Here is a 26146-nt window from a genome sequence, read left to right on the forward strand (position 1 = left end):
TTAAGCGAATCTTGACACGACTATAATAGGTTGAGTCTGAATGCATATATCTAGATTATAGGTATTATTTTCAGTGGAAATAATGATAATAAAATAGTAAGAAAAATAATGATAATAGTAATAATAATACTGAAGGAGGGGTAAAGGCGGAACCACCCGGCAGAATAGTATCTTATCGCTTTATCAGCACGTCATGAAGATTCTCAGTCTTGAAGCTGTCGACGATGAGGGGGTTCTAGAGATGTAAAGCTCTTGTGGAATCCGGATATAACCTGTTATATATAACCTGTTAAAATGATCCAAGAGGAACGACACCAGCACATCTTCTCCCTGCCAAACGAGGTACGGAGTACACTGCAGCACCACGTTGAGGCTCGAATATGCTAACTGCTAAGCTGTAGGTCTTCGTTCAAATCCTTACTCCGTTCTCCACGCGAACCCTCCTTCCTCTGGCCCGGGTATGCCACCGATTCCACGCCCTGGTGCTTCGGATCCTCCACTACCGCCTACTGACGGCCGCCTCGCTGAAAGAAGACAAACTCATCCTCGAATGCTTCCATCCAAGCTCGAAACTGACGGAACCACACGTCTTCTGTACATATCTGGGCACGGATGGGCTGGGCGATGGGTACGAGGGGGGCTCTTTATATGAGAACGTGGACCCGGCCGAGTGTCTGGGAAGACTTGGTTCTCTTTACTCTCGCTTTCGACCGGAGAACAATGAAAATGATAGTAAGTAGCATTATGTGTCGAAGATCTTGAGATACCTATTATTTCCTTTTCTTCTTAATTTAATCTAATTCACAGCTCAAGACAAAACGGTAAGGAGAATCATCAACCTAGACGACACAGAGGACTTTTCGCAACTCTGTGTCATGGCAAATCTGGTCAAGGTCCTGGCAGGAAGAAACCGGCTGCTTAGCGCCATCACCGTCGACGAAGGCATTATCCGGGTGTGGAGGGACTGGCTAAAGCGCCAGTCGACAGCAGATTCTTCACAGCCCACTGCCTCGAACGACCCTCGAGATCAGTCGATCTTATGGGTGGACAAGGGGAGAAATATCGGACTGAAAGTACGGGCCAGGGAATCCCAGACGGAGTCGCTTCCAGTCCTTGTACACCGTGATGACTTGTCAGTCACCTACGAAGTAGACATAGAGGGTATTTCTTCTTTTTCTTCTTTTTCTCTTTTTTTGTGTCTCTGATCTAACCTTTCAGAATTTTATGTCCGAACAACGCGGCTGCTATTGGCAGTGGAACAGGCTCTTGAGGAACAGAAGAACTATACCAAGGCAGTCATTTTTGGCGCCTACCCTGTATGAATGATCTACGCAGCATATGTATATAATTTGCAGAGCTCTGCTTTGCAACGTCTTATCTATAATTATATAGTAAGTATCTCTATATACAGCTGTATATGGTTTACTAGAGGCTAGGACTTGTCAATAAGTAACCTCTAATATACTATAATACTAAGAATATACCTAGTAACCTGCTATAATTCTAGTATAAATTTATAGCGATGGACTAAGGACTTGATATGATGTCATGTGACTAATCAGCTGCACGGGCCATTAAAGCAGCTGAAGGCAACCAGAATCAACATCTTCTTTATTCATTAACACACTTGATTGGATATCATACAACAGAAGACAGCCATCAGTCGGTTATTGTCGAGACGAGACTATGAAACAGGCCATGTTTCTGGCTGACATCCACCTGAATACTGACTCTCGCATTGTCTGACTTTTACGATACAATATATATTATATTAGACGTTGCAGAGCGACACTCTGCAAGATTACTGCAAATGAACTCTGGCGATAAACCATCAAGTCGACGTCGGGGCGTTCGACTGTATCACAAAAAGTCGCGCCATGGGTGTGTGCGATGCAAAGCACGGCGAGTCAAAGTACGTAAGTGGCTAGAGAGTATATCTCTCTCTCTCTATTATTGCTTATAAATTACAGTGCGATGAAGAGAAGCCAGCCTGCGGCGGTTGCACTCGCCATGCAGTGCCGTGTGTGTACAACACACCGACAGTGGTTGGACGACAAGGCCAGAATAGGGCAAAAAGCGATCAAGACAGCGAGATGTCGTCCCAGCAGGACAGTCCAGACCAAGGCAACGGCCAGACAGCAGAGGAGATGGAGGACGAGGAAATGCTGGACGTGCCGGAAAGCGAGAGCAAACGACTGCTCGAGCTGCGACTGCTGCAGAATTACCTGACGGACGTGATTGTGGACGGCGAGTCCGGATGGGGGTTCACCTCGGCGCCGAAGATGGCGCTGCAGCCGGGCAACGAGCAAAAGAACATGCTGTATGCGATGCTCTGTCTCTCGGCGATGCATCTTGACATGAAGGAGCCCGGGAACCGCCAGATGGCGGCGGCGCGGCAGACGTACCTGGGGCTGGCGCTGCGCGAGCACCGCAAGGCCGTCGCGCAACTGAGTGCGGAGAACACGCTGTCGGTGTGCTACACGTCGCTGCTGCTGCTGTCGATCGCGTTCTGCGGGCTGCGCGAGCGCCCACTGGAGCCGTACTCGTACTCGCCGCCGCTGGAATGGCTGCAGATGGGCAGCCGGGTAATCCGGGTGTTCGAGGTGATCATGGAGGGCAACCGGGACTTTGACATCAAGCAGTTGGGCCAGGTGTTTGACAGCCCGGGATGGCTGGCCGACATCAGCAAGCTTTACGTTGAGGAGAACCGCCGGGACTTTGTGCATCTCCTGCAGCCGGATCCCCTCGAGACGCAGTGGCGCGACGAGCTGGCCGACCCGGAGATCCGGCTGTCGTACGAGGAGACGCTGAGCTACATTGGCAGCGTGAACATCGCCATCCAGACGAAGCAGGCCGTGCGGGATATCTACCGCCAGCTGCTCGCGTTTGCCGTCCTGGTCCCGCACCGGTTCGTCGACCTCCTCGCCGAGCAGAGACCCCGCGCCCTGGCCATCCTGGCCCATTTCTTCGCGCTGGTCACCCACGTCGACCAGGTCTGGTTTGTCGGGGGGATCGGCCGGCGAGAGCTCCTCGCCATCCAAAAGAGCATGCCTCTCCGCTGGCAGGCCGAGTTGCGCTGGCCTTTGTCGGTGGCAGGGCTGTCGGATGCTCTTAAATAACAAGTCATACGCCAATGATGAATTAAGATATCAATACAGCCAGTCCACGGCCAAGAAGACATGAAGGTAATTCCAGCAAAACATACTGCAGACATTAGACATTACTCTCTGTTATATTCTATATATGATCATACCGATTAGCTAATATTGTAATACTTCTAGCCTCTAGGTATACTTACTGCTAATAGGCACGGAGACTCCGAGTGTAATATACTACAGTACCTAGAAGGTATGAGTAGAATCCACCCACTTACTCATAGCACAATTTAATCAACTGTTAACTATACTCCAATTGGCAAAAGCCTTTCAGCTCAATACGAAACGGCCAATCATCAAATAACGGCTCGTGTTGTTGCACGGAGTACTCCGTCAAGTGGGGAGAAAATGGGCCGGGGACCCCGAGGGTCTATTGTGTACAATAGTGTACAATAGTGTACAATAGTGTAATGATGAATGACTGATTATAGAGGATGAATAGTATAGAATGTGTTGTAAGGGTAGGAAATATAGTACTATAATTAATACTATGATATAATAGTATATTAGAGTAATAATTAATGATATAAAGTATAGTACTATTATGCTGTATCTAATTCCCCCGATCGGCACGAAATTGCCCCGACGGCGCTTCGTTAGGGATCTGTAGATCCTATCCTTTGTAGTATAGACAAGAAGGATGAATAAGATAGGAGGGTATTCGGTTATTACTATATAAGCTGTCTGATGTCTTCAAATATACACTCTACTGCTAAACACACTACTACACTACTACACTACTACACTACTACGCTCTACTCTACTACCATGGAAAAACCGACTATTGCTTTCTTCGGAGCAACTGGTGGATGCACCGTCTCCTGTCTGGCTCCGTCCTTGAACGCAGGATACCAATGCACAGCCTGTACGTCAGATCATCGAGAAAAAAAGATCAAGAACTGACGAAGAAGTGGCCCGGACACCGCAGAAACTGAAGGATCTGCTCCGTGAGCGCGGTGTCTCCGACGCAACAGTGGAAGCGTGCCTGACGATCGTGACGGGGAGCATCTCGGACGAGGAAGCGGTGCGCAAGACGCTCGTCTCACGATACGGACGCCCCGTCGGCCTGATCATCTGCGGGATTGGCGGCAAGATGGTCTTTGACAACCCGCTCAAACCCACGCTGGATAACCCGACCATCTGCCAGGACGCGATGCGCATCATCCTCGCCTCGGCGCGCGCCGTGCAAAAGGCCCAGCTGCTCGACGTCGCCGACGGCGTCAGTAACCCGAAACCACGCCTCGTCACCCTCAGCACCACGGGCATCAGCTCCACGCGCGACCTGCCCTGTCTGATGAAACCCATGTATCACTGGATGCTCAAGGTGCCCCACGACGACAAGCACGTCATGGAGACCCTGATCAAGGGCGAGATGGCCAAACCCCTCGCCGACCGCGGGATCGACAACTTTGTCATTGTGCGCCCCAGTCTGTTGACCGACGGCAAGGGCGATGGCCTGCACAAGATCAAGGCGGGCACGGCCGAGAATCCAGCCGTCGGTTATGTCATTTGCAGGAACGACGTGGGCGCTTGGCTGTTTGAGAATCTGGTCCGTGGCTTTTATGGTGAAACGTACGTCGGCCAGATTGTGACGATCACGGCATAAGATAAGAAGATACGAATATGATAATTTGCTCATGTAACCAATGACTTGCTCATCTAACCAATAATTCACCCCCCTTTCATCAAGGCAAGATGGCCGAGTTGGTCTAAGGCGCTGGAGTAAGGTTCCAGTCTCGAAAGGGGCGTGGGTTCAAATCCCACTCTTGTCATTTTTTTTTAATTTTTTTTCACTCTGAAAGATAGTTCAATTGTGTAGATCTAGATAACGATACTGATCATCTAACTAAGATAGAATGTAAAAACAGATACGCCTGCTCACAGGCCGCCCATTTCTCCCCCCGAGGATCGTGGTAGTCGATATCAAACAAGTGGCCTTCATCTTTCACCAGCGAAAGACCAGAGGGGATCTGGTTTTTGCGCAGCACGTCGTATCCTTTCTGGGCTTGCTGCCACGGCACAAAACAGTCGGCCTGTCCGTGAACAAAGTACGTCGGGGTCCGGTATCCTCCGTTCACCATGTAGGCGTACGGATTGAACAACTGGCCTTGTTCAGCTGACGGCTGGCTCATGGAGTGGTGGGAATCATCTTCTTCCCCCTTTCCAAGTCCGCGATAGAGAACCGGCAACGTCTGGCCTTGTCGGATCATATGGATTAATATCCGGGATCGAGCGTGCGAGGGATCCATCCACTCGGAGGAGGTGATCGGGTAGGATGCAACCTTGTGTCTTAGAAGAGAAGAAGAGAAGAGAGAAAGAGAACTCACTGGCCGGTCTTTGACCCCATCCATCAGATTGTAAGAGCCAATTACATCCCCGGCATGATCATTTGGTGTTTTCCAATCTAATCGTCAGCAAGACAATCACAACAGGGGTGAAATAATAAATTACATTCATCTTGGTAATCTACCGGGCAGTAGAAAGCCACCGCCGCCTCTGGAGCCTTCACTCCATGAGATGGAGCGGTCCATCCCGTAGAGAGCGCCAGCATCGCCCCCGAGGACCATCCCACGACGCCCACTTTCCCGCCGTCGAACTGAATATTACCATGTCGAGGCGTGATCCGCGGCAGCTGTCGTCTCGCCCAGACAAAGGCTTCCCCCACATCCTCGATGGGACCGTCAAGAATGCTCACTTCCGGACACAGACGATAGTCGATGCTGATCGGGAGAATGCCATGGTCCAGCAGCCAGGACACCTGTCGTGATGGAACGTCCCTTCGGGAGAGCATGATATGACCGCCGCCATGGATGAGGAGAGCTTATCCGAGTTATGAGTCAGTGAAACTCGGCACGTCCAAGAAAATGAAAGGAAAAAATAAAAAAAAAGGAACCAGAAACTAGTTACCTCCAACCAGAGACATCAAAACTCACCTACGGGCCACTTCTTCGGCGGCAAGACATCGACATCGTGGGGATAGTAGATGTCAGCGCGGAGATGGACATCATCCACCTGCTGGAAACACACTGTCTCACGCTCCAGATCATCGAGCGCCGGAAAGCCGCCTCCCAGCGCCTTGCCCACCCCCTGACCGTCGTCACCGCCGTCGTCCTCGTCGACAGGCGACTGGAACCCACACACAATTCGTCCTGTCTGAGCTTCCAGGGACCGCCCGCTGGTCTGACTCGCCTGGGTAAAGCCCGCCCTCTCCATCGCCTGATGCCACACCGCCACCGACGCCAGAGCATGCTGCCGCCCGTCACTGTGCCGCCACCACCCGTCCAGCAGGCCAAACACCAGGTCCAACCAGGGGATTCGACGTGTAAACTCGGCCAGCGCGACAAACCCGCCAGGCCGAAGCAGCTGCCGGATGTTTGCCAGCGAGCAGGCGAGGTCGCGTGTGGCGTGGACGCACAGAGTCGAGAGCACGACGTCGAAACTGCCCAGCATCTCCTGCGGTGGTGGTTTCTCGATGTCCAGCACGGCGAAACCCATCGTCACGTGGCCGCCAGCCCCGTGACCGGAACGTGACTTCTGCTGCTGCTGCTGCTGCTGCTGCTCCTTCCCAAACCTCCGTCTTGCAGCGCTCACCAGCGACGACGAGATATCGGTGAAGACGTACTCGACGGCGATGCCTGCCGCGGCCAGGCTGTCGAGCAGCCAGACTGTGGTCCCGCCTGTGCCTGCGCCGACCTCGAGAACACGCAGGGGACGAGCAGCGCCGAACTTGGCGGCCACCACGCCGACGAAGTGGGCGAGCAGCCGGCTCATCAGCAGGAACATGGGGCTGTGCGTGTACACGTCTGTGAGGAGCTGTTTGGACTGCTCGTTGCCGAACAGAGAGTGCAGCGGGTCCTCCTCGCCGGTCAGGAATTTGGCCAGCCGGGGCCCTGTCACTTGCAGCAGGCGTGTTTCGAGGCTATACGCCGGGTGCTCGCGTACGAGACGTTCGTGGAGAGTCGCGCTTGTGGGCTTGTCGAGAGGGAGAGGCCGGTCGGATCGAATATACTGCGAGCCCGTGTAGTCGACGAGCTCCCCCTCCCGCAGCAGATCGAGGAGTACTGTTCGGAGCCGGGTGTATCGGGGCTCCACCACGGGGAGGTTAGGAATGGCTTCGCCTGGAGAGAGGAGTCGGAGGTCCACCCCCATCTGCTCGAACGCTTCGAGAACGTACGCCTGCAGCAGTTGTGCCTGGAGGGGGACAATTTCTCTCCAGAAGCCGTGGCACCCGGCCTCGGTAGCCAGACCGTGGAAGGCCAGCGTTGTCTGATGGAGAGCTTTCTGTGGGGATACTCGCCAGGCGTGACCATCGCCCGGGAGTGAGATAGGGGCATTGATGGAAGACGGAGAGGAGGGGGAGGGGGAGGGGAAGCTAGAAGAAGACCAGACGGGGGAAGAGGAACCAGCGGCAGTAACGGGGAGCATACCAAGATCGCTCAGTTTTGTTTCCGGTGTGATCTCAACTGCGTCATGGCTATGCCCTTCATTCCGGAGGTCATTGGCAATCTCTATAGCCAGCAAAGAGTCGACACCAAGGTCGGCGAGCCGGCAAGACGGACTGACCGTTGGGGGGAGCTCTATATGCCGGCGTAGGAGATCCGATACGCTGTTACCCGAGGTTGCTATCGAGCTGTGCCTGGCCTCTCCCTGACCTGCTGGGAGGCTGTTTGGAGAGCCTCTGGAATCTACCACCGCGACTAAATCACCAAACGTGTCTACCTGAAGCTCCTGCTGGGAGACAGAGAGGCCAAAACTGCTGTTGATCTCGCGCTGCAGCTCCGCCGCCATCAACGAGTCGATACCCAGAGAGGCAAGATTCGACGAGGGGCTAATATTCTTAGTAGGCACATCGGTTAACGCGCTCAAAAGTTTCTGTAATTGGACTGCTGCCGTGCTGTTGGCCTGCTGCCGGTCTTGGGTCGCTGCTTTCGCCGGAGGAGACGATGGCATTGACAACAACGGCAACGACGGCGGCTTTCTAACCAATGACGAACGGCCGATCCGCCGGAACCGCAGCCTGGAGACAATAAGAACGACCTCGTGGGTGGCCTCGTCGCGGGCAAAGACATCGTATACGGCGTCATTGGCGTTAGTGTCGGTCTCGCTGGCTGTTGTGATGGCGAGCAGCTCTAGGCTACCTGTTGGCGCAGCCCCAGCCGATAGACCGTGCCACTGCACCTTTTCCATGGAAACACAGACCATCGCTGTGCCGGGCTGCCTCGTCCGCTCGAGTACAGCGTTAGCATGCAGCCCAGCAGCCTGAAAACAGGCATCGATGATGGGCAGGGTGGGTGCGCCGGTCGTTGGCCTGCTGCCGCTGGCGCACACGACCTTATCATCCAGCAAGATAGCACGACACAGTGTGCGGTAGCGTGGCTCATATTCTATAGCCGGGGACAGGAGTGTGTATATGAGGGGCTGTTGCAGGACACTCCCGTCTTCTTGCTGTTTCTTGGCTGCACCTAGGCCCATCTTGCTAAGGAGTCGCCCTGTGCGGGCGAGCTCCCCGGCGCCGTCTGGCATTGGGAGTAGCGTGACCTGTCCGTCTGCGGCAGGGATGCCAGTACTAGTTGAAGAATTGGCCGCACTTTCTCGGAATGAGAACTGCCATCTCTGCCCTCCGGATGGCCCCTTATTATCGTGTTCAAGATGGAGGGTAAGTTGTTGCTGCTTCTGCTGAGACCCGCCTAGCGGAGACCGAATACGGAATCCATCAATATGTGGCATGAGTCCTTCTGGGACAGCGTCTCGAAGCAGCTGTCGCACAGCCTGGAGGACCATGTCCAGGTATAGAGATGCTGGCAGCGTCGGTTGGCCCAGCACACGATGACCGCTCACCGCAGCCTGCCATTCGGTACTACCAGAATTGATGCGAAAGGACGAGGGCCCGAGAGGGCTCAAAAGCCGATCACTGTCGGCTTTGGGGAGACTCCCCTCATTGCTAGACGTACTGGACTCTGTGTTTAGATTCCACGGCAGCCAGTGTTTTGCCTGGTCAAACTGATAGGGCGGTAGCTGGAGCAGGGTGTAGCTGCTAGTCTGCAGCGCATGGAACGGCCAGAACGAGCCCCCGTAGCCCTGTGACCACAGCTGTGTAGTTGTATCTGCAATCGTCGACTGCTGGAGCTGTCCGGGATACAATGAATGTCGAGTGACGTCTTCCGATAGGGCCACACGCAGGGTTCCGAGAGCTTTGGTGCCGACCTCGAGCCACACGCAGGACCCCAGCCGTTGCTGGATGCGGCGGGCAGCAGCAGCAAAGAAGACTGGCTGTCGCGTGTGCGCTACCAGGGCGTCAGCCGTCAGCTGTGTAACAGCAGACTGCTCGTTTTCAGTACATGGTTCGAGCGGAATCATGGGTGGTTGGAAGGACAGGGTCTGCGCAAGTCCGTGGAGTTGGGGGAGGATAGGCTCCGTGAGCTTGGAGTGGAATCCGTGCGTGACGTCGAGGCGTTTGAATGCGACTGAATCAAACTCGTCCTGCAAAACCTTCACCAGGGCTGAAATCTCTGCTGTACTGCCCACCAGGACGTGGCTCGTGGGCCCGTTATGGCAGGCGATCTCGAGTCGACGTGGTGATGGATCGTCGACAAGAAGAATCTGCTGTACCCGTTTACAGATTGTCTCGATTACGGACTGGTCACTGTTTTGAATGCTGACCATCCCGCCTGGGTCATCCCCCCAGCTGCTATCGATGAGGGCTGCGCGGCCGCACACGAACCGTAGGCCGTCCTCGAGCGACAGGGAGCCCGAGACGACAAGCGCCACCAGCTGGCCTAGAGAATGGCCTAGCAGGCAGTCCACCCGCAGCCCACTGTCGACCCAAGCCCGTGCAGTTGCGTACTGCAGGGCGAATTGCATTGTCTGCAGGGCGAGGGCGCCGCCAGCTGTACTCGCAACAGTAGCATCGTCGTTCTCCTCCTCTAGAATTGTGGGAAAGATGCTGGGGTAGCCGAGCCGGGTCAGGGTGTTGTCGCATGCTTCCAGATGGGCGCGGAACAAGACACACGAATCAAAGAGCGAGCGAGGCACGTGTACTCGGCGAGTTGACTGGCCGCCAAAAGCTAGCACTACTGGCTGCTGTTTTTGTTCGGGCTCGGAATCGGCAAGCGATGGTGATGATGGATCGTCAACGATGCGGCGTAGCTGGACGCAGAGATCCTCGCGGCTGGAGACGGCAAAGCAGCGTCGCACAGGCAGTGTCCGGTTAGCACGGCGGTACAGGGCAAAGCACAGATCGGCCAGCGAAGCGTCACTGCTCTCAATATAATGCAGCAAAGCTGCACAGGAGCGTTGCAGACTGCTGAAAGTGTGGGCAGCGAGACAGACCGGATATCGCGGCCAGGGAGGGCATGAGCCGCTGATAGTGGCATGGCTGTCCTGTGAAACAGGGGTATACTCTTGTAGCAGGACTGCGCTGATGCTGCCCGCTGCGCCAAAGTTGTTGAGGACTGCTCGCCGCGGGCCCCCGACGACCGCTGGAGCCCAGGGCTCGAGCTGCCTGGGGATCGCCAGGCGCTGGCCGGCCAGGTTGGTAATGCGCGGGTTGATAGTGACAAGGTTCGCCTGCGGCGGGATCTGGGCGTGCCGGAGCATCAGCAGGGTCTTGATCAAGGCGGCGACGCCCGAGGCACCCTCGGCGTGGCCGATGTTAGCCTTCAGCGAGGCAAAATGGAGGGTCTGTGGGCGGTCGGCTCCCCCAAACACCTGCCGGATACCCTCGTACTCTGGGACGTCGCCGATGCGGGTACCCGTTCCATGGGCCTCGAGGTAGGTGACTTCATACGGCTCCACGCCCGCCTGGGCTAGCAGAGAGCGGTAGAGGGTCGCCTGGGAGTCGGTATGTGGGACGGTGATGTTGCGGGCACGGCTCTGGCGGACCAACGAGGCGCGGATTACACCCAAGATCGGGTGCCCGGCATCCTGAGCGGCGGCCAGAGGCATCAAGACGACAAGGCCGACGCCCTCGGCGCGCGAGTAGCCGTCCGCGGCGGCGTCAAAGGGCTTGATGCGGCCCTCGGGGCTGAGAAAGGAGGCAGCGGCCAGGTTCTGGTAGGCAAAGGGGCTTGTCAGGAGGGAGACCCCGCCGGCGAGGGCGTAGTCACAGTCACCGGCGCGCAGGGACTTACATGCCGCATCAATAGCGACGCCGGACGAGGAGCAGACGGTGTCGATGGTGAGCGAGGGGCCCGTCCAGCCGAAAAAGTGGCTGATCCGGCCACTCTGGAATCCCTTGAGGGACCCCAGTGCCGCAAAGGCGCTGGCCCGGTGACTCGCGATATTGTCGTTGTAGTCGGTTGAGAAGCCGCCGATGTAGCAGCCGACATGGCGCGAGGCATCTTCGCGGGCGAAATAACCCGCGGATTCGAGCGCCTGGTAGGCCGTCTCGAGCAGCAGGCGCTGCTGCGGGTCCATGGCGGCAGCCTCGCGGGCTGTGATGCCAAAAAACCGATTGTCAAAGGAGTCAATCGTATCTAGGAAATGGCCACGCGCGTTTCCGCCCAATTCGGCAGAGGTGCGCCAGTGGTTCGCCAGCGGGAGCCTATGCGCCGGGACGGGCCGCTCCGTTGTCCGGCCATCGCGGAGAAGGTCCCAGAAGGCGTCGGCCGAGTCGGCTCCAGGGAAGCGGCACGCCATGCCCACTACGGCAATGTCTGCAGTAGCAGGAGGCAAAGAAGGAGGCGGAGCACCACCGGCAGCAGCAGCAGCAGTAGTAGCCATCATGGAGAACAGGTGAGTGACCATAGACTCACAGGATAAACTGGGGCAGGATTCTTTCTCCGTTAATAAAGGGGTTGGTTCTGTCGCACCTGTTTTCCAACCCTTACACCCTACTTGGAGAGCAAGTGATTTTTATTAAATCTCTCAAGTAGCCATGCAGACAGATACGACAACAGGATGCATGACGGGGAGAGTCGGAATGAAGGCGATGATGACGACGACGACGACGACGACGACGACATCGATGACTATAGTATTAATTACTCCTATATATCAGGGGATAGCCATCGAGCCAACACCAGTGACGCCTCTCCTGGCTTCTTCCACCCTCCCACACAAACCTGGAAGCTGATTTCTCTTCCACCAATAAACGAGATCGACCCCGACTGTGTCCTCACCAATGGCGGCAACAGCAGACCTCCTCTGCGGCAGCTGGGAGCTTGTCGACTATCGCACCGTCATTGAGGGAGGAGACGGCAAGGAAGAAGAGAGCGTTATCTTCCCTCTCGGCCGCGACGCACAGGGAATGATCACCTACACAGCCGATGGGATCATCTCTGCGCATCTTATGAGGCCGGGGGCTCCGCCACATCTCGACACGGGCGCCCTCCACGGGGGAACGGATGAAGAACGTGCACGCTCCCTGCAACACTCGCTTGCCTATGCCGGTTTCTACAGCGTCAGCCCCCGGGAGGAAGATCCGGGCCACTTGATAGTGCGTCACCGGGTGGTCATCAGCTCGTTCCCGAACTGGCTGGGAACTGTACAGGCTCGTCTGGCTACGATCCGGCCTGCTACGAGAACCCACCTGGTGCTTGAGACGGAGAAGCCAGTGCACGTTGAGGTAAACCTATCACTTCCTTTTCTCCTCTATCACTTGCTCTTTCTCTTTTCCTTTCCTCTTTAGGCGATGAAGCTAACAATATAGGGGACATGGAGGCGCCTGATCCTTACCTGGAGGAGAATTCCGGAACCAGAAATGAGACAAAATGGTGTATCTAGAGCGAGTCGCTTGTAAGATTGCGACATGACCAGACTCAATTAATTGCAAGGAGGGGGAGGGCAGTGATCGTACGCGTCTTGTGAGCATGCACCTGCTGCATGAGATATGTTCCAAGCTCTTCTGCAGACCCTGTATCTATGAATCATTTTGCATGGTTTAATCTGCAGTACATGGCTAGTGCTATCTATTAATTATCTACTATCTACTCTGTACTACCCAGATAGAGGTTTGTCAGCTACACTCAGGGATCAGCGCCACATCTTACTTGACAGTTCTAATAGGGTCATAGCTGCATGGCAGTACATGTAATTAAGATCAAATATAACTTCAAACCGTCCAAGGGGAATTTAGTACTGCATCAAGAAAAAGCTTCTAGAATTTTATATAGTAATGAACTGGTTAACCTTCTGCCATGACCACTTGGCTCCTCTTCATAATGTGCCACTGCAATATTGGGCCGGAGATGAAATCCGCAACGTCCCCCAAGAAGTTTAGTCACCTCGTATTTAACCCTCCTTGTCAAGTCATCAGACATTTGTCTTATCCGTATCTGCAGAGCTGCTACCAGAGAAACGAACAGGGATTTCCCCCCCCCCATGGCTTAGACCAGCTTGGTGGAGTCCGAAAATGCAGCCACCCGGTTGTTTCCTTCATAGTCGACAAAGAGATTGTCGAATAAAAGATCTGCATCTTGATCTCATTCGACAAGACGTAGGTGGCGGCTTCCAGCTAATGCACGCTGATTTGACGTGTGGAACGAATGCACAATGCAGACCCCCTCGTCCGCGTTCTGCACAATTTCCGTTGGTAATCTAGAAGCTCTGCGTGCCAGTTAGATGACTCTTGTTATCTGGGGGGTGGTTTACGATGATCCATATCAAGGTCGCGGGTATTTGAGGGTTAGGAATGAAAATATCTATCAGATATTATATGCAAAAATGCTATGACTTGCAGTGTCCACTTTCTCTTTCTGGTCTTCCGCGTCAAGGAAACACAAGAAATCCCTCATCGTCCAGTGCTTTGAGCGGAGGATGGTTGATCGGGTAGAAGTGTAGCCCCCGGTTGTGGGATACCCATCGGACATCCAGTTTGAGGAGACCGATATCTTGACCTTGGCAATCCGTGATACCCTCTCGAGCATGTGTAGGCAATCTATTCCGTCTGGGCCTAGTTCTTGTCGATATTCAAGCCTTGAGATGGTACTTGTTGCCACTCCGGCTATCAATTGAATCTTTCAGATAGAGGGGCGGCTCTTAGCTAATGCGTATGGTCAGTGGTCTGCACTTGGGAGATCACAATCGGATATCACATTCGAACAGGCAGTGTAGAGCCAGAAAGAAGGATGGCGGATGCGTCTGAAGTCATTTTCACAGTTCCAAGTCTCCAATTGGTCGGACTCTTCCCACCCTGATGATGACGAAGATGATATCCCTCGGCACGAGCTGACACAGCAGAGCAAAGAGTCTGATAACCGGTTTTGTGAATAACGCTATGACTGAAAAAATTTAGTCAAGAGCTGGCCTGTTATACGATATTCTGTCAGTTCATGTTGGTCTTTCTTCCGGACATGCCGGCAATTGAACCTGCTCGTCATGGTGATGCTCAATACACTGACTGCCGACTGCTTTGATCAGAACATTCACGCAACATAGAAAGCCTCAACACAGACATCGAAAGACGAACGCCCTTGCTTAAAATAGAGAGACCAGGAAAATCTGGAGATGATGCAACGATGCTGTTTGTCTTCTGCTATAGTTAAGGCTCCGCCGCGATCTAGGATAGAACTTTGGCAGCCCTAGTTTATTGTCAGCCAACCTTGATACAGCCCAGCCTGACTATCATATATCACGTACACAAGATCAATTGCGATGGAAGTTCCCAGTATACTAGGTGTGCAATGCTACCTCGATAGTTGACGAATTCTGCAGCGATCTTTGCAGCTTACACGAATCGACCAGTCACGCAAACCACGCAGGAGTATAGATTTCAAGCATCTCGGCAAAAAACGTGCTTTCTACTGCGCATCTTTGAGAGCCCGAGAATGTTTTGAAGAGTTGCTGTCGTTTCGGATCTTCGAACTCGACGTAGGGAGCGCTGGCACTCGATCATACTGCAGGATGCTATGTCACTATTCCGTACCTAGCTAGTAAGAGGGTAATAGTTAGTACAAATGGGTACAGACAGGGACCGAAGAACCAAAGCGAGGCCTAAGAAGACCAGCAGGACGGAGGTGAAGTCGCATTCCAGAATGAAAATAGGAAGCAGTGCGTTCTGACAGGCGACTAGTCCACTTCGGTCAAAATTAGGGCTTCCTCCGCTTCTTCAGGGCCCCTGCCCAAATAGGACAGGTTAGGGCTGTTGACTCGGAGCCTGTTTCGGCCTAGTGTTGCCTTGCTGGTTGTTTACCCTCTGAGGGAACTGAGAGAAAGCACAAACAACTTCACCCCAGCGACGAGTCTCTCGGACAGCGGTTCTTGACCAGCGATACAGAAGGAAGGAGAACGATTTGTGAGTCAAATATGGCCAAGAAAATGATTTAAAAAGAGACTATCATCCCCTCCCTCCCCTTCTTCTGGACTGACATCAGCCTTGCTGTAGGGAACGAGCACAATCGGCCACGCCAGGAGAAGGGAACGAGCACACGGTCGGGCTGCAGCTCGAGGAATCATAATCGGAAGCATCGATTCCTTCGGACGACGGGGTTTCACTATCGGAGGCCGTCTCATACCTCTTGTCTGCCCCTTTCCTCCCTCGCTCTTCTTCGTCCTTTGGCATCTCCCGAGCAGGCACGAGCAGCGCGTACCATTCTCGTGCAATCCTATCACCCTGAGGAGATTTCTCGCGGTGCCAGCCACAGAGCATCCAGTCAGCCAGCTCCCGGAGTGCGGCGAGGGCGAATAAGGGGTTCTTCTCGAAGGAGTCGGAGGAAGGCGATAACAGACACAACTGCTGCAGACGCCGGGCTGCGCAGGACACATTGTGACGTGGTAGCATTCCCTGACGACATCGTCTGCCTTTTTTGGTGATTCCAATGCAGGTGAATTCTGGTGCGAAGGGATCAAAATCGGAGAGAGGGAATGGCGGCTGGCCTGTGAGACCTTCTTCTTCTTCCTCCTCTTCCTCGTACTCTTCCTCGCACTCTTCCTCTTCCTCCTCGTCTTTGTATTCTTCGTCTTCCTCTCCGCTATATTCATCATCATATCCTTCCTCCTCTTCTCCTTCTTCTCCTTCTTCTCCTTCTTCTTCCTCTTCTTCACTGTCTTCTCCATCATACTCTTCTTCCTCCTTGTCATGCTCTACCTTTCTATCACCATTCTCTTTTCCCTGTTCACTATGGCCTGTTATCTTTATAATAACTTCGAGCAATTTTTCCGTCAAGTCTTCCCTTTCTTTGAGCATAAAATCGAAGAATCTTTTCATTGTATCTTCCATCTCCCTTCCTCGCCCCTCTCTCCTCTCATTTTCCATCTCCTTCTCCTTCAACTCGGCCAAAGCGCTCCCCACACGAGTGATGATGGCGGAAACATCACCACTCCACTTCTCTCGTGCCGCGAGGCGAATATCGTCCAGTCGCTTCTCCTCCTGAACCGACGCGTGAACAAGATTCCTGCATACCGCCGCGGTGATAACTGACACATTCTGGCGTCGTTCTTTGTCTCGTTTCTCTTTGGTCACCCGTTCCTGCTCGAGGCTGATCTGATCGGTGTTCCAGACAGTGAAGATGATGAGGGTGACGATGAACGCGATTTGTGTGTGGGCCGAGAATGACGAACAGGGCGATCAGAAGGGGAATCTTGATGTGTTTCTGGGAATCCATGATTATCGATCTGCTATTCAGTAGTTGCCGATTGATATGATGAAGGTATGCATTCACTCTGTCTATATAGATTAGATCCTGTCTATATTTAGTACGATACTCCATGTTTCAGCCTCATTTTGTCCTGCCTCGACACAAGCAGAAGCGTTAAATGACTGGTAATTATCTACCTCTTCTGACAGAGGCAAGCGCCAGATGATTGGACTAGACCAATTGATAAACCACGTTGTATTCTATTCTTTGTTTGTCGATCTAGAAACCACGTCGGTGCCTCATTTTTGGCGCCTGATTTATATGGCAGACACTTACCCCGTATTCTGCCACTGACCACCACCTTCCTATTTGGTCAGCCGAGACACAAAGACTCGCTCGACGTCTTCCTTTCTTCTCTTCCAACCCTTGTTCTTCTCCTCTCGTCAATCAACATTACTGATAACTTCTATTCATTTATCCATCAAACAGTGCCAGCTCTCCCCCTCCTTAATATACAGGTATTGTTATACGTACGCCACATACGTGCGGCCAGGTGGTATTGGCCGTTGGGAAGGGTGCGGCACTTGCACGCAAGGAGCGGATTGCTGGTGGTCGGGATCAATCGGGGCCCAGGTCTACACAGGCCTCGATATAGTCGGCCCTGGCAACCAGAGCCCCCCACGGGCAGGTGTAGCCATGTGCAGGAATCTCCTCGTTCGGGCACTATCTTCAGGTGCCACTGGATCACCGACAGGCCCAGGTTGCGCGCCACAGGAATCAAAGCCGTGAATAGTCATACGGCCACGAATTCCCCTAGAGGGAAGGGGTGGGCGTTCTGTTCCAGATATTTGAAGGTCTGGACCGCAGTCAACTCGAATATAACCCCAAAGGTCGTCTTGAGACCCTTTGCCCACGACTGCGACATGGAACGAAGGGCCACAATCCCAGGCTGAAAGAGCTCCAGCCAGCAGTCGCTCCCATTCAATGACACAGCATCCGGTTTTTCCAAGGCTTCCGTTGTGAACACCTGAAGAAACGTCCCTCAGCGCCAGGCTTTCGGTCGTGGAGAGACTGGCCAGGAAGTGTCATCCTGCTCGAGTTCGGATGGCCTGGCACACTCACTCTAGAGCCTCGGGCAGTCGATTACTAATGAATGTAGCTTATGATTGAGCAGGCATCCTTTGTAGGACTTGACTATTCATATCAAGTTGAGATAGTATTGGAGACATAGATCGTTCCCTCTTTAATAAGCTCTGAAGCTATTTTAAATGAGCTTCTTTGCTCATGTGTCTAGAAGCATTAGCTAATAAAGTATAGCAGTAGTTGTTGAGTCTATTTGCTCTTTTTTATGATATTCTAGATAATACTAAATAGTGATAATTGTATGCCCATTAATAATCAATCCTGCCGCCTAAATATCACTCACTTTATTTAAACCCAGGTGATTTTCTTTTCATAAATGAACCAGACACATGCAGCCTACCATGTCGTCAATTGATATCCGATATGCCTGTGAAGCCGACTGTACGCAGATCGCAGCTGTCAACGGGGCAGCCTTTGCCACAGGCTTATTTCTTCGCAATGCGTATCCACAGGCCTCCCCCGCCGAGATGATCGAGTTTCGACGGGTGCATGCCCTGCGCCAGCTCCCTGACAAGACCACTCACACGCTGGTGGGCGTGGAGCGTGCCACGGGCACTATTGTCGCCCTGGCGCGCTGGAAGGGGGCCATGACGCGGATTCTTATGAATGGAGACTATCCGCCTGCTGTCACACTTAGTGATCAAGCTGCTGCCCTGATAGCCAAGCCGAATAGTGAGATTGCTCTAACTGTGTGCAACCAGGGCGTGCTGGATGCATTTGCGGCCCTCACTAAGGAAAAGCATAACCGATATTTCCATGAGGATGATATAGGTATGATCTATAACTTTGATTCATTCATTTATATAGATATATATATATATATATGTACCATATATATATACTTACTGATATGTAGAGCTGGATCTACTCTGTACCCACCCCTTATACCAAGGCCAGGGCATTGGGGCAGCAATGATCAAATGGGGCACTGATAAGGCCGACGCTGCAAAGGCACATATTTATCTGCAGGCGACAGCTGATGCGCATCCCCTTTATTGTAGGCTGGGATGGGAGACACTGGACGAGGCGGTCCTTGACTATGGGAAATATGGGGGGGAGGGGGTGAATAGAATCTATTTCATGAGGAGGGCGCCAATGATATATAAATAATATGGTAGTATATGTCAATATTAAAAGAATTGGGATATATAATATAGTTTAGTCTAATAGATATAAATTAACCTGAAATTAGGGTTAGGGTTTAGGGTTTAGGGTTTAGCACTGGAATTGTGGTTTGAACAAGTCATGGCTCATATTAGCTGACTATATATTAATATACCCCTAGTAGACAGGAAGCTGGAAAGCCTCGAGATCATAGGTGAAGCTGTCGATAGACTCCTGATCATAGATACACTCGAAGCTCTCGCCGTTGTCGGTCCAGAGCGGGCGGAAGGGCCAGCGGCAGATGGTGGGAATATCGCCCGATCCCTGGAGGGTGTCCGGGGCGGTGCCGTCCTCAACCCAGTCGATCACCGTCTGCAGCGTTGTCTGCGGCCAGGGAGCGTTGGGCTCATAGGAGTTGACCTCACAGTGGGCGACGCCCGGGATGAGGAAGAGACGGTAGAAGTCGTCCACGGCGGCGGCTCCCTCGCGGTAGGACTTGTCCGGGAACATGACCGACCGCACCGAGTCCCAGTAACGGACCGAGGCGGCGGTGGGGATGGAGAAGTCCTGCTCGCCGTGGGCATGCAAGACCTTGCTGCCGGCGGCCTGGAAGGCGCTGAGATCCGGGTAGGTGGTCTGGAGGATGTCGTCGTACTTGGCCTGGGAGAAAACCATCCAGTCGCGCAGGGTGTCGTAGGTGACGTTGGCGAGGCTGTCGATGTTCTCGGCATCCTTGATATAGTCAATGAACTGGGCCACCCAGATGCCGCCCAGACCGCTGATGTCCAGCTCCCAGGCGTCGTCGGTGCTGCTGTACTGCGTCTCCAGATCGGTAAAGTACGCGCCCGGCTGGTAGCTAAAGTAGACACGCTTGCCCTCCGAGTCGAACAGGCCCTTCCAGTACAGCTTGGTCAGCTCGACCGCCTCGGCGGAGACTGTGCCCGAGACGGCAGGCGTGGCGGAGCTGTAGGAAGACCCCTCGACGGCGGCACACGAGTACGAGGCGCCCTCAATCGTGCTCCAGTCCAGGTTCTTCAGGCAGAGATCCGAGCGCGAGACAATCCCGTCCGACTTGCCGTCCAGGGGATCGCAGCTTTCGATGGTCAAGTTCATGATCTTCTCCATCTCGCAGATCGACGGGTAGTAGTCGAGCGTCTGCTCCATGACGTTGCCTGTCAGATGGTTGACCTGCTGCTGCGCCCACCGGAAAGCTGGCGCCATGGCCACCACGCCGTCGAACTGCTCGGGGAACCGCTGGGCCTGACTCCATCCCTCGCGGCCGCCTTCCGAGCAGCCCTGGTAGTATGAGTAGACCTTCTCGTCCGAGGAGACGTTGTACAGGTTGCGAGTGAGCGCCTTGCCGAAAGTGGCCAGCTCGTTGTGCGCTTGGTAGCCTGCAAAGGAAAAAAAAAAAAGTCAAGTCAGTTAGGGTTTTAGGGTTAGGGTTAGGGTTTAGGGTTTAGGGTTGTCAGTACCGAACATGTAGGTGGCCTGCCAATTGATGGTTCCGTTGGCCAAAAGAGCGGCCGAGCTGAACTGAGTATCAAAGTTGCCGAACCCTCCATCGGTCATACCACCGACACTAGATGAAGTTAATACTGCTCTTGAAAATAAGATATGGCAAGTCAGCACTTACCCTCCAGCGATGATACCAGTCGGGATGGAGTTGGTTCCCGAGTTGATCGCCCAGCCACCACCGCCAGTGGAGACGTATCTGTTCTTGAAGCTGGACGGGTCGGGGAGCCAGTACTGGACATGGACCACATCCCCGTCAATGCCATTGTGGGAGTAGGCAAAGGTGAGGTTGCAGTAGTCGAACGTGCCGGTGGGGTAGAAAATCGACTCCGCAGTGAAGTTGCTGACGAGGCTCGTGGTCACGGAGGAGCTGTCAATAGTAACACCGTCAATGGCATCTAAGGGCAGAGCTGCCTGGGCGTAACTGTCTGTGCAGATGTCGCTGAGGGAGGCTGCTGCCGCAACCGAGGCGGCGGACAGCAATGCCGCGACAGGGACCCGGAGAGTAGAATGCATGGTGCTGAACTATCTGATCCCACAAACAATTGACAGGAGGGCAGTCGAAGTTGAGGGGGAAAAAAATAAAAAGACTTGGGGATTCTCACCCCCATTTATAGCTGCCAAGAGAGCTCTGTAGCTCCATTATAATCTGGGGTAAGTGTGGGGTGAACCCCCCCTCAGGGTAAATACTCAACCCCATCCCCACACTCAAATTGTGGTCAGTGTGGGGGAGCTTAATTTCCCTGAGCTGTTAGCCTCGGTTGGCACTGCACATCCCCCCACCAGCTAGCAACTATTAGGAAATTGCCCGCTTCTTGGCGGCCATTCCCCTCACTCTTTGCCCTGGATATTCTTCGGACCAATCGGCCGAATAATGCTCTGTGGGACAGCCGGGAAATCCGGACCTGGGCCGTGTCGATGCTGGTCTTCCACCTGCAGGTGGAAGGCCAATTGTTTCTCACACTGCAGACGGCCTGACCGCCGGATGAAGGGAAGATTACCATCCAAAAGCAAGCTTCGGAATTGTAGTACGTGTCTCGCTTAGACAAGACCAGCCACATGGTGAGATCATTGGAGTCAAGCTTTGCTTTTTCAACTGCACTAATCCCTTAGGGTTTAGCATTGATGGCTTCCTGGTCAGTACTACGCATCCAGCAACGTCATAGCTCGGCCTGTTGTCGATGGCAATCAACATGGGAGACCAGCACATACAATAAGTACGTAGTACTAGTAGTACATACCTATGTAGTAGGTAGCAAATAATGATATATGCTAGTCTAATTTAGGTCTAGGCCGTCACTTCCCCGCTTTGGAGGGGAAATTAGTTCATTCCTGCTAGGCAGAACAGGTCTATTCCAACTTGGTCACAGTTCTATTCCGAAACTCAATATTTTGTCATAAGGAAAAATATCAGAAATGCCTAAAGATACCGTTTTTATAAATGATCAACAGGGGCTTAAAGACCTCATCGACTTGGTGGCACGTCAAGACAATTCTATCGGAGACTTGCAACCCCTACTATACATCGATCTTGAGGGCGAACGCCTCAGTCGGCATGGAAAGGTGTCTCTTGTGACCGTGCTTGTTTATCTCGGACTTGGCCTTGAATATTCTTATATCATAGACATACACACGCTGGGAAGCACAGCCTTTTCTACTGTCGGCAGCCTTGGCAAGAGCTTGAAAGATATCTTGGAGTCACCACAAATCTTAAAGGTATTCTTCGACGTCAGAAATGATTCAGACGCACTCTATGCCCATTATGGGATTGCACTGCAAGGCGTCCGGGACATCCAGCTGATGGAGAATGCTTCCCGGCCCACTACAAAGAGAAGAAAGTTCCTGAGCGGCCTTTCCAAGTGCATAGAGGGGGTTACATATGGAAAAAAAAGAGACCAATGGAAGCTCTCGAAGGAAAAGGGGGAGTCTCTCTGGGATCCCAAGAAAGGGGGCTCATACAACGTGTTTAACACCCGGCCTCTCCCGAACGAAATAACCTCATACTGTGTTGGTGATGTACGATACTTGTCGGCGTTATATCGCAAATATTACCGTGACAGAAACGACTGGAATTGCTTGATTGCGGAGGAGTCACAGAAACGAGTGGCGGAATCTCAAACGGTTGAATATCAACCTCATGAACCGGAAAAGGGAATGAGTTCTTGGAGCACTGAGCAAAATAAGATGCTCGACTCCTGGAATACCCCATATAAGTCAAGGGATTACTTTTCACATTCTAAAAAGTGACAACCTAGACGATTTTGAGCAAGACTTATGGCATGACGACAATGATTTCAAGCAAGACTTATGGAATGACGACAACGATTTCGAGGATTGGACCAGGGCACCATGGCAGGGACCTTCATCTTAGTTTATATATAACACTCTGAGCTATGAAATATCAGATCAATATACATGAAAGTAAGAAAACTGGCATGATAAAAGAATAAGTAAATCATATAGTTATAAAGCCTCCATGAAGTAGCCTTTATCCAAGTCTAGATATAGACCTAAGGTAGAGAATAATAACAGGGCTAGGGGTTATCTTCTTTGTTTATTAGGTAATAACCATTCACTTTAATATTCTTTTATAAGAAATGCAGCTTGTTCTTAAGGAAGTTCATAATAATATCTACTATAGGTTACTAACTCCATAAATTATATGTTCACTACTCTATCTAATGTCTATTATCTGGTATAAACTCATATAATATCAACAGGTCTGGGTGCTTCCTTCTCCTTGACTTTCATTGCTGCCCCATTCTTTCTGTGGATAACCAACTCATTGAGGCTGATGCCTTGGAGCATATGCACCTACACTATTAGTAAAGTAACACTGTCTAAAAGGAATAAGAAGAAAAAAACATATGTTAATGTCAAGCATGTCCCCCGCAGCCCATTCCCTAGAAAATCAATACAGATGCTGGATCTGCAGTTCCCACAGAACTTATGATCTCTAGAATGACTCCCGAACCGATAGTTCTTCATCTCATCCCAGCCGGAGATCCGCTCGATCTTGCTCCGCGGTTGGTAGATCATGAGGTACCCATTGCGCAAGTAGATTGAGCAATTACACAAATGGCCAATAGATTGGCTGCTCGATCCAAGCATTATATTGATACGCGCAACAGGAAGAATAGCTATTAGAGGAAGATAAACAATGTTACACATCATGTTGGTTAATATCAGCAATAAGGCCTATTGAATCTCCACCAGCAAGTTTAACCCTAAACCCTAAACCCTAAACCTAAGCCCTACTGCCTATATAGCAGGGCAGGCCCTCAGCTCGTGGTATGTCTTCAAACACAGGTTCCATCTGCATCTAAAATCATTCCCTGGTGCAATAGTGTGGATTGTGTCCATGCCTCATTTTCAGGAGAAGCCTGGTAATTATAGTAATGCTGGTAGGATTCTGTAGCTGTAGCTAGTCTTTAGCCGGCTGTCAATTTCCTATGCCTATAGGCTATAGCAATGGTTAACTAATTGGAAGTTTAAGGTTATGGTTATCCAATAGATCAGCCATTACTAAAAATATTAAGGTTTTCTGTGCATTAGAGGAGTGTGGTAATTAGGCTTTCATGTGGTCATCTAACCTTAATTTAGAGCTATAATTGGCAAATCTGAAAGCCTGACTATGTATATTTTTTTCCTATTGATTTTGCCTATTATTTATTTGCGTCTTGTTAGGATCTAACCTATGATACCTCCCTCACACTTGCAAACACTTGAAACTTCTTGTTCTCTGGAAATCCACCCCCCAGATCGCGAGTGATGCGCAGGTCTCCAATTGAGGTCTCAACCAGGTCGAGGTCGAACCGGCGAAACACAGCCGCAAATGTGAGATACAACTCAGCATATGCGAGACTATATGATAAGCATTTATTCTCATATAGGGTTTCGGAATGAACCCACTTAATGCCTAGACACTGTCGACTGCCCTTGGAGAAGGGAACCAGGAAACTAGTCAGGGAAAAACCCTGTTCTGAGGCACGAATCCAGCGGTCTGGATCGAATGAGTCTGGGTCGGGGAAGAGAGAGGGGTCCATGTGCACAAAATATGAAGATTCACTGATAGGCGTCTAAAGTAGGCTTAGTATCATTTGATAAACAGTATCTTCAGGGTTAGGATAGGGTTATGCATACCCCCGGGGGAATCACGTATTTGCCATAGACTAGCGGGTCAACTGGCGACACTCGCGCCATGCGAAAGAGGAGCGGATGAGAGAGGCGAAGAGACTCATTAATGACGCCAGTCTATCATTATCAATAATGCATGATATATAAAATAGGCATTTTTATAAAGAAATAGACATACTAGATATGGTAGCTTCTCAAGCTGGGCACAAGACGGCCTGCTGCTTGGCTCGGGCATTACCTGCCTAAGCTCCTCGCGCAGGGTTCTAGCTAGAGCCTTATTATGGGCGAGATGCAATGCTCCTAGCGTCAGAACCTTCATTGTGGTGCCCATCCCAGCAATCAAGACAACAAACGACTCATCCTCTAGCCGGGGTAGGGTTTTCTCTTCGGCAGGAACAGAGGGAGCAGTTAGGGCTTCAAAAACAGTCTGCGGTGGCTTATCTTCATTAGAATCATCACCAGGCGTCTTCTTCTGCAGGATAGCAATGGACCTGTTGCTGATCATGCGCTTCACGCCAAATAGTTTGGCTGCCTTAGGCTGAAATCGCTCAATAACCGACAACGGGGTGGCCCGGAACAACTTCACAAGACCTGGGAGAAACCACATGAGATGGACAAGCACGCCGAACCCCTCAACAGCCTCGCTCATGCTGTTGGTCTCGTCCGGGTCATCGAGACAGCCCATGCTCTCGCCATATGTGTACTCTGTGATCACGTCGATGGTGAGGTCTGCAAAGGCGTCGTGGACACGCACCGGTGTGTTTCCTGGTTGACGGGATGCTATCTCGAGCCGTTCTATGAGCTTGTTCACCTGGGCCTGGATACGAGGCTCTAGCTTGACGACTGCCTGCTTAGAGAAGAAGTTATTAAGCATCGCCCGTCGGGTGCGGTGCTGATTATGAGAAATGGTGGAGATCATTGAGTATGGTGACATGAAGATAGCCGCTGAGGGGGCATCCTTCTCCTGCTTAGGGATGCGGTAGATGGTGTCAAAGTAGTGTGAGTCTTTGATGTGCAGGTCGCGGGGGTTGATGCGCACAATAGGGCCTATCTGTCACTAGACATTCTTTATCATTGATCTGGTTTAACTACCATATTTCTCATGCATTTTCTCAACTTCCCAAATATACCGGCCCCCAAGGACTGCGTCATAGAAGAATTGGTATAGAAACGTTGCTGCTGCTATTTTCGGGCCTGGAAACGTGTGTAGTGGGTGGAAATAGAGCCGGTAGATAGCCTGGGTGATGGTGCACCCGATCAGCGCAGTCAGGATAATCAGATACATCTTAATGGTAAAGAAAAGGCAGAATAACATTAAAAGAGGAGAAAGAATAGAACAGTCTGTCTAAGTGAAAGGCAGCCTTTTATTAGGCCAATATATATCCCTGCTTAATTGTTTTATTTCCCCTCTTGAACCCCACACAGCATCACATGGATATGCATCAACACCTCAGCTTATGTAGTAATCTGTCCCGTCTTGATTGGTGTAGCTTTATCCCTGTCCTAATACGTTAAGTATGTTGAAGAGTTTGAAGTAATATTCAAGCATACTAAACTCTATTGACTTATTAAACTAAT

General features: G+C 51.9%; 10 protein-coding genes and 1 non-coding gene across 11 annotated transcripts; 7 read left to right on the forward strand and 4 right to left on the reverse strand.

The window, feature by feature from the left end:
* The first annotated feature begins 211 nt into the window (after nucleotides 1–211).
* Nucleotides 212–1520, forward strand: ASPZODRAFT_97334 (hypothetical protein). The gene is made up of 5 exons (XM_022730548.1): nucleotides 212–342; nucleotides 402–732; nucleotides 808–1161; nucleotides 1219–1391; nucleotides 1508–1520. The coding sequence occupies exons 1-4, from the start codon at nucleotides 295–297 to the stop codon at nucleotides 1320–1322; spliced, it is 837 nt and encodes a 278-aa protein (XP_022581294.1). The 5' UTR covers nucleotides 212–294; the 3' UTR covers nucleotides 1323–1391; nucleotides 1508–1520.
* Nucleotides 1521–1810: 290 nt separating this feature from the next.
* Nucleotides 1811–3119, forward strand: ASPZODRAFT_65964 (hypothetical protein; the record flags this gene model as incomplete). The annotated part of the gene is made up of 2 exons (XM_022729339.1): nucleotides 1811–1912; nucleotides 1971–3119. The coding sequence occupies 2 exons, from the start codon at nucleotides 1811–1813 to the stop codon at nucleotides 3117–3119; spliced, it is 1251 nt and encodes a 416-aa protein (XP_022581295.1).
* A 675-nt stretch (nucleotides 3120–3794) lies between these two features.
* Nucleotides 3795–4850, forward strand: ASPZODRAFT_132942 (hypothetical protein). The gene has a single exon (XM_022723152.1). The coding sequence runs from the start codon at nucleotides 4249–4251 to the stop codon at nucleotides 4759–4761; it is 513 nt and encodes a 170-aa protein (XP_022581296.1). The 5' UTR covers nucleotides 3795–4248; the 3' UTR covers nucleotides 4762–4850.
* Nucleotides 4845–4927, forward strand: ASPZODRAFT_t79. The gene has a single exon. It is a non-coding gene; the product is annotated as a tRNA-Leu (tRNA).
* A 41-nt stretch (nucleotides 4928–4968) lies between these two features.
* On the reverse strand, nucleotides 4969–12110 carry ASPZODRAFT_117623 (hypothetical protein). The gene is made up of 4 exons (XM_022721178.1): nucleotides 6089–12110; nucleotides 5607–5975; nucleotides 5483–5559; nucleotides 4969–5437 (listed from the first exon to the last, which is right to left on the reverse strand). The coding sequence occupies exons 1-4, from the start codon at nucleotides 11898–11900 to the stop codon at nucleotides 4994–4996; spliced, it is 6702 nt and encodes a 2233-aa protein (XP_022581297.1). The 5' UTR covers nucleotides 11901–12110; the 3' UTR covers nucleotides 4969–4993.
* Nucleotides 12111–12276: 166 nt separating this feature from the next.
* On the forward strand, nucleotides 12277–12894 carry ASPZODRAFT_16538 (hypothetical protein; the record flags this gene model as incomplete). The annotated part of the gene is made up of 2 exons (XM_022726708.1): nucleotides 12277–12720; nucleotides 12805–12894. The coding sequence occupies 2 exons, from the start codon at nucleotides 12277–12279 to the stop codon at nucleotides 12892–12894; spliced, it is 534 nt and encodes a 177-aa protein (XP_022581298.1).
* A 2568-nt stretch (nucleotides 12895–15462) lies between these two features.
* Nucleotides 15463–16696, reverse strand: ASPZODRAFT_2130492 (hypothetical protein; the record flags this gene model as incomplete). Its single annotated transcript, XM_022727840.1, has 2 exons — nucleotides 15463–16575; nucleotides 16622–16696. The coding sequence occupies 2 exons, from the start codon at nucleotides 16694–16696 to the stop codon at nucleotides 15463–15465; spliced, it is 1188 nt and encodes a 395-aa protein (XP_022581299.1).
* Nucleotides 16697–18153: 1457 nt separating this feature from the next.
* ASPZODRAFT_166988 (hypothetical protein) lies at nucleotides 18154–18922 on the forward strand (the record flags this gene model as incomplete). The annotated part of the gene is made up of 2 exons (XM_022726802.1): nucleotides 18154–18583; nucleotides 18669–18922. The coding sequence occupies 2 exons, from the start codon at nucleotides 18154–18156 to the stop codon at nucleotides 18920–18922; spliced, it is 684 nt and encodes a 227-aa protein (XP_022581300.1).
* A 171-nt stretch (nucleotides 18923–19093) lies between these two features.
* Nucleotides 19094–20947, reverse strand: ASPZODRAFT_16542 (hypothetical protein; the record flags this gene model as incomplete). The annotated part of the gene is made up of 3 exons (XM_022726711.1): nucleotides 19094–20310; nucleotides 20392–20498; nucleotides 20553–20947. The coding sequence occupies 3 exons, from the start codon at nucleotides 20945–20947 to the stop codon at nucleotides 19094–19096; spliced, it is 1719 nt and encodes a 572-aa protein (XP_022581301.1).
* An 842-nt stretch (nucleotides 20948–21789) lies between these two features.
* ASPZODRAFT_132945 (hypothetical protein) lies at nucleotides 21790–22856 on the forward strand. Its single transcript, XM_022723153.1, has one exon. It carries the CDS (start codon nucleotides 21848–21850, stop codon nucleotides 22676–22678), a length of 831 nt encoding a protein of 276 aa, XP_022581302.1. The 5' UTR covers nucleotides 21790–21847; the 3' UTR covers nucleotides 22679–22856.
* A 1270-nt stretch (nucleotides 22857–24126) lies between these two features.
* ASPZODRAFT_142587 (hypothetical protein) lies at nucleotides 24127–25853 on the reverse strand (the record flags this gene model as incomplete). Its single annotated transcript, XM_022724861.1, has 4 exons — nucleotides 24127–24510; nucleotides 24575–24685; nucleotides 24747–25615; nucleotides 25661–25853. The coding sequence occupies 4 exons, from the start codon at nucleotides 25851–25853 to the stop codon at nucleotides 24127–24129; spliced, it is 1557 nt and encodes a 518-aa protein (XP_022581303.1).
* Between the last annotated feature and the right edge of the window lie 293 nt (nucleotides 25854–26146).

This window comes from Penicilliopsis zonata (genome assembly GCF_001890105.1).
Source record: "Penicilliopsis zonata CBS 506.65 unplaced genomic scaffold ASPZOscaffold_7, whole genome shotgun sequence".
NCBI classification, from domain to species: domain Eukaryota; kingdom Fungi; phylum Ascomycota; class Eurotiomycetes; order Eurotiales; family Aspergillaceae; genus Penicilliopsis; species Penicilliopsis zonata.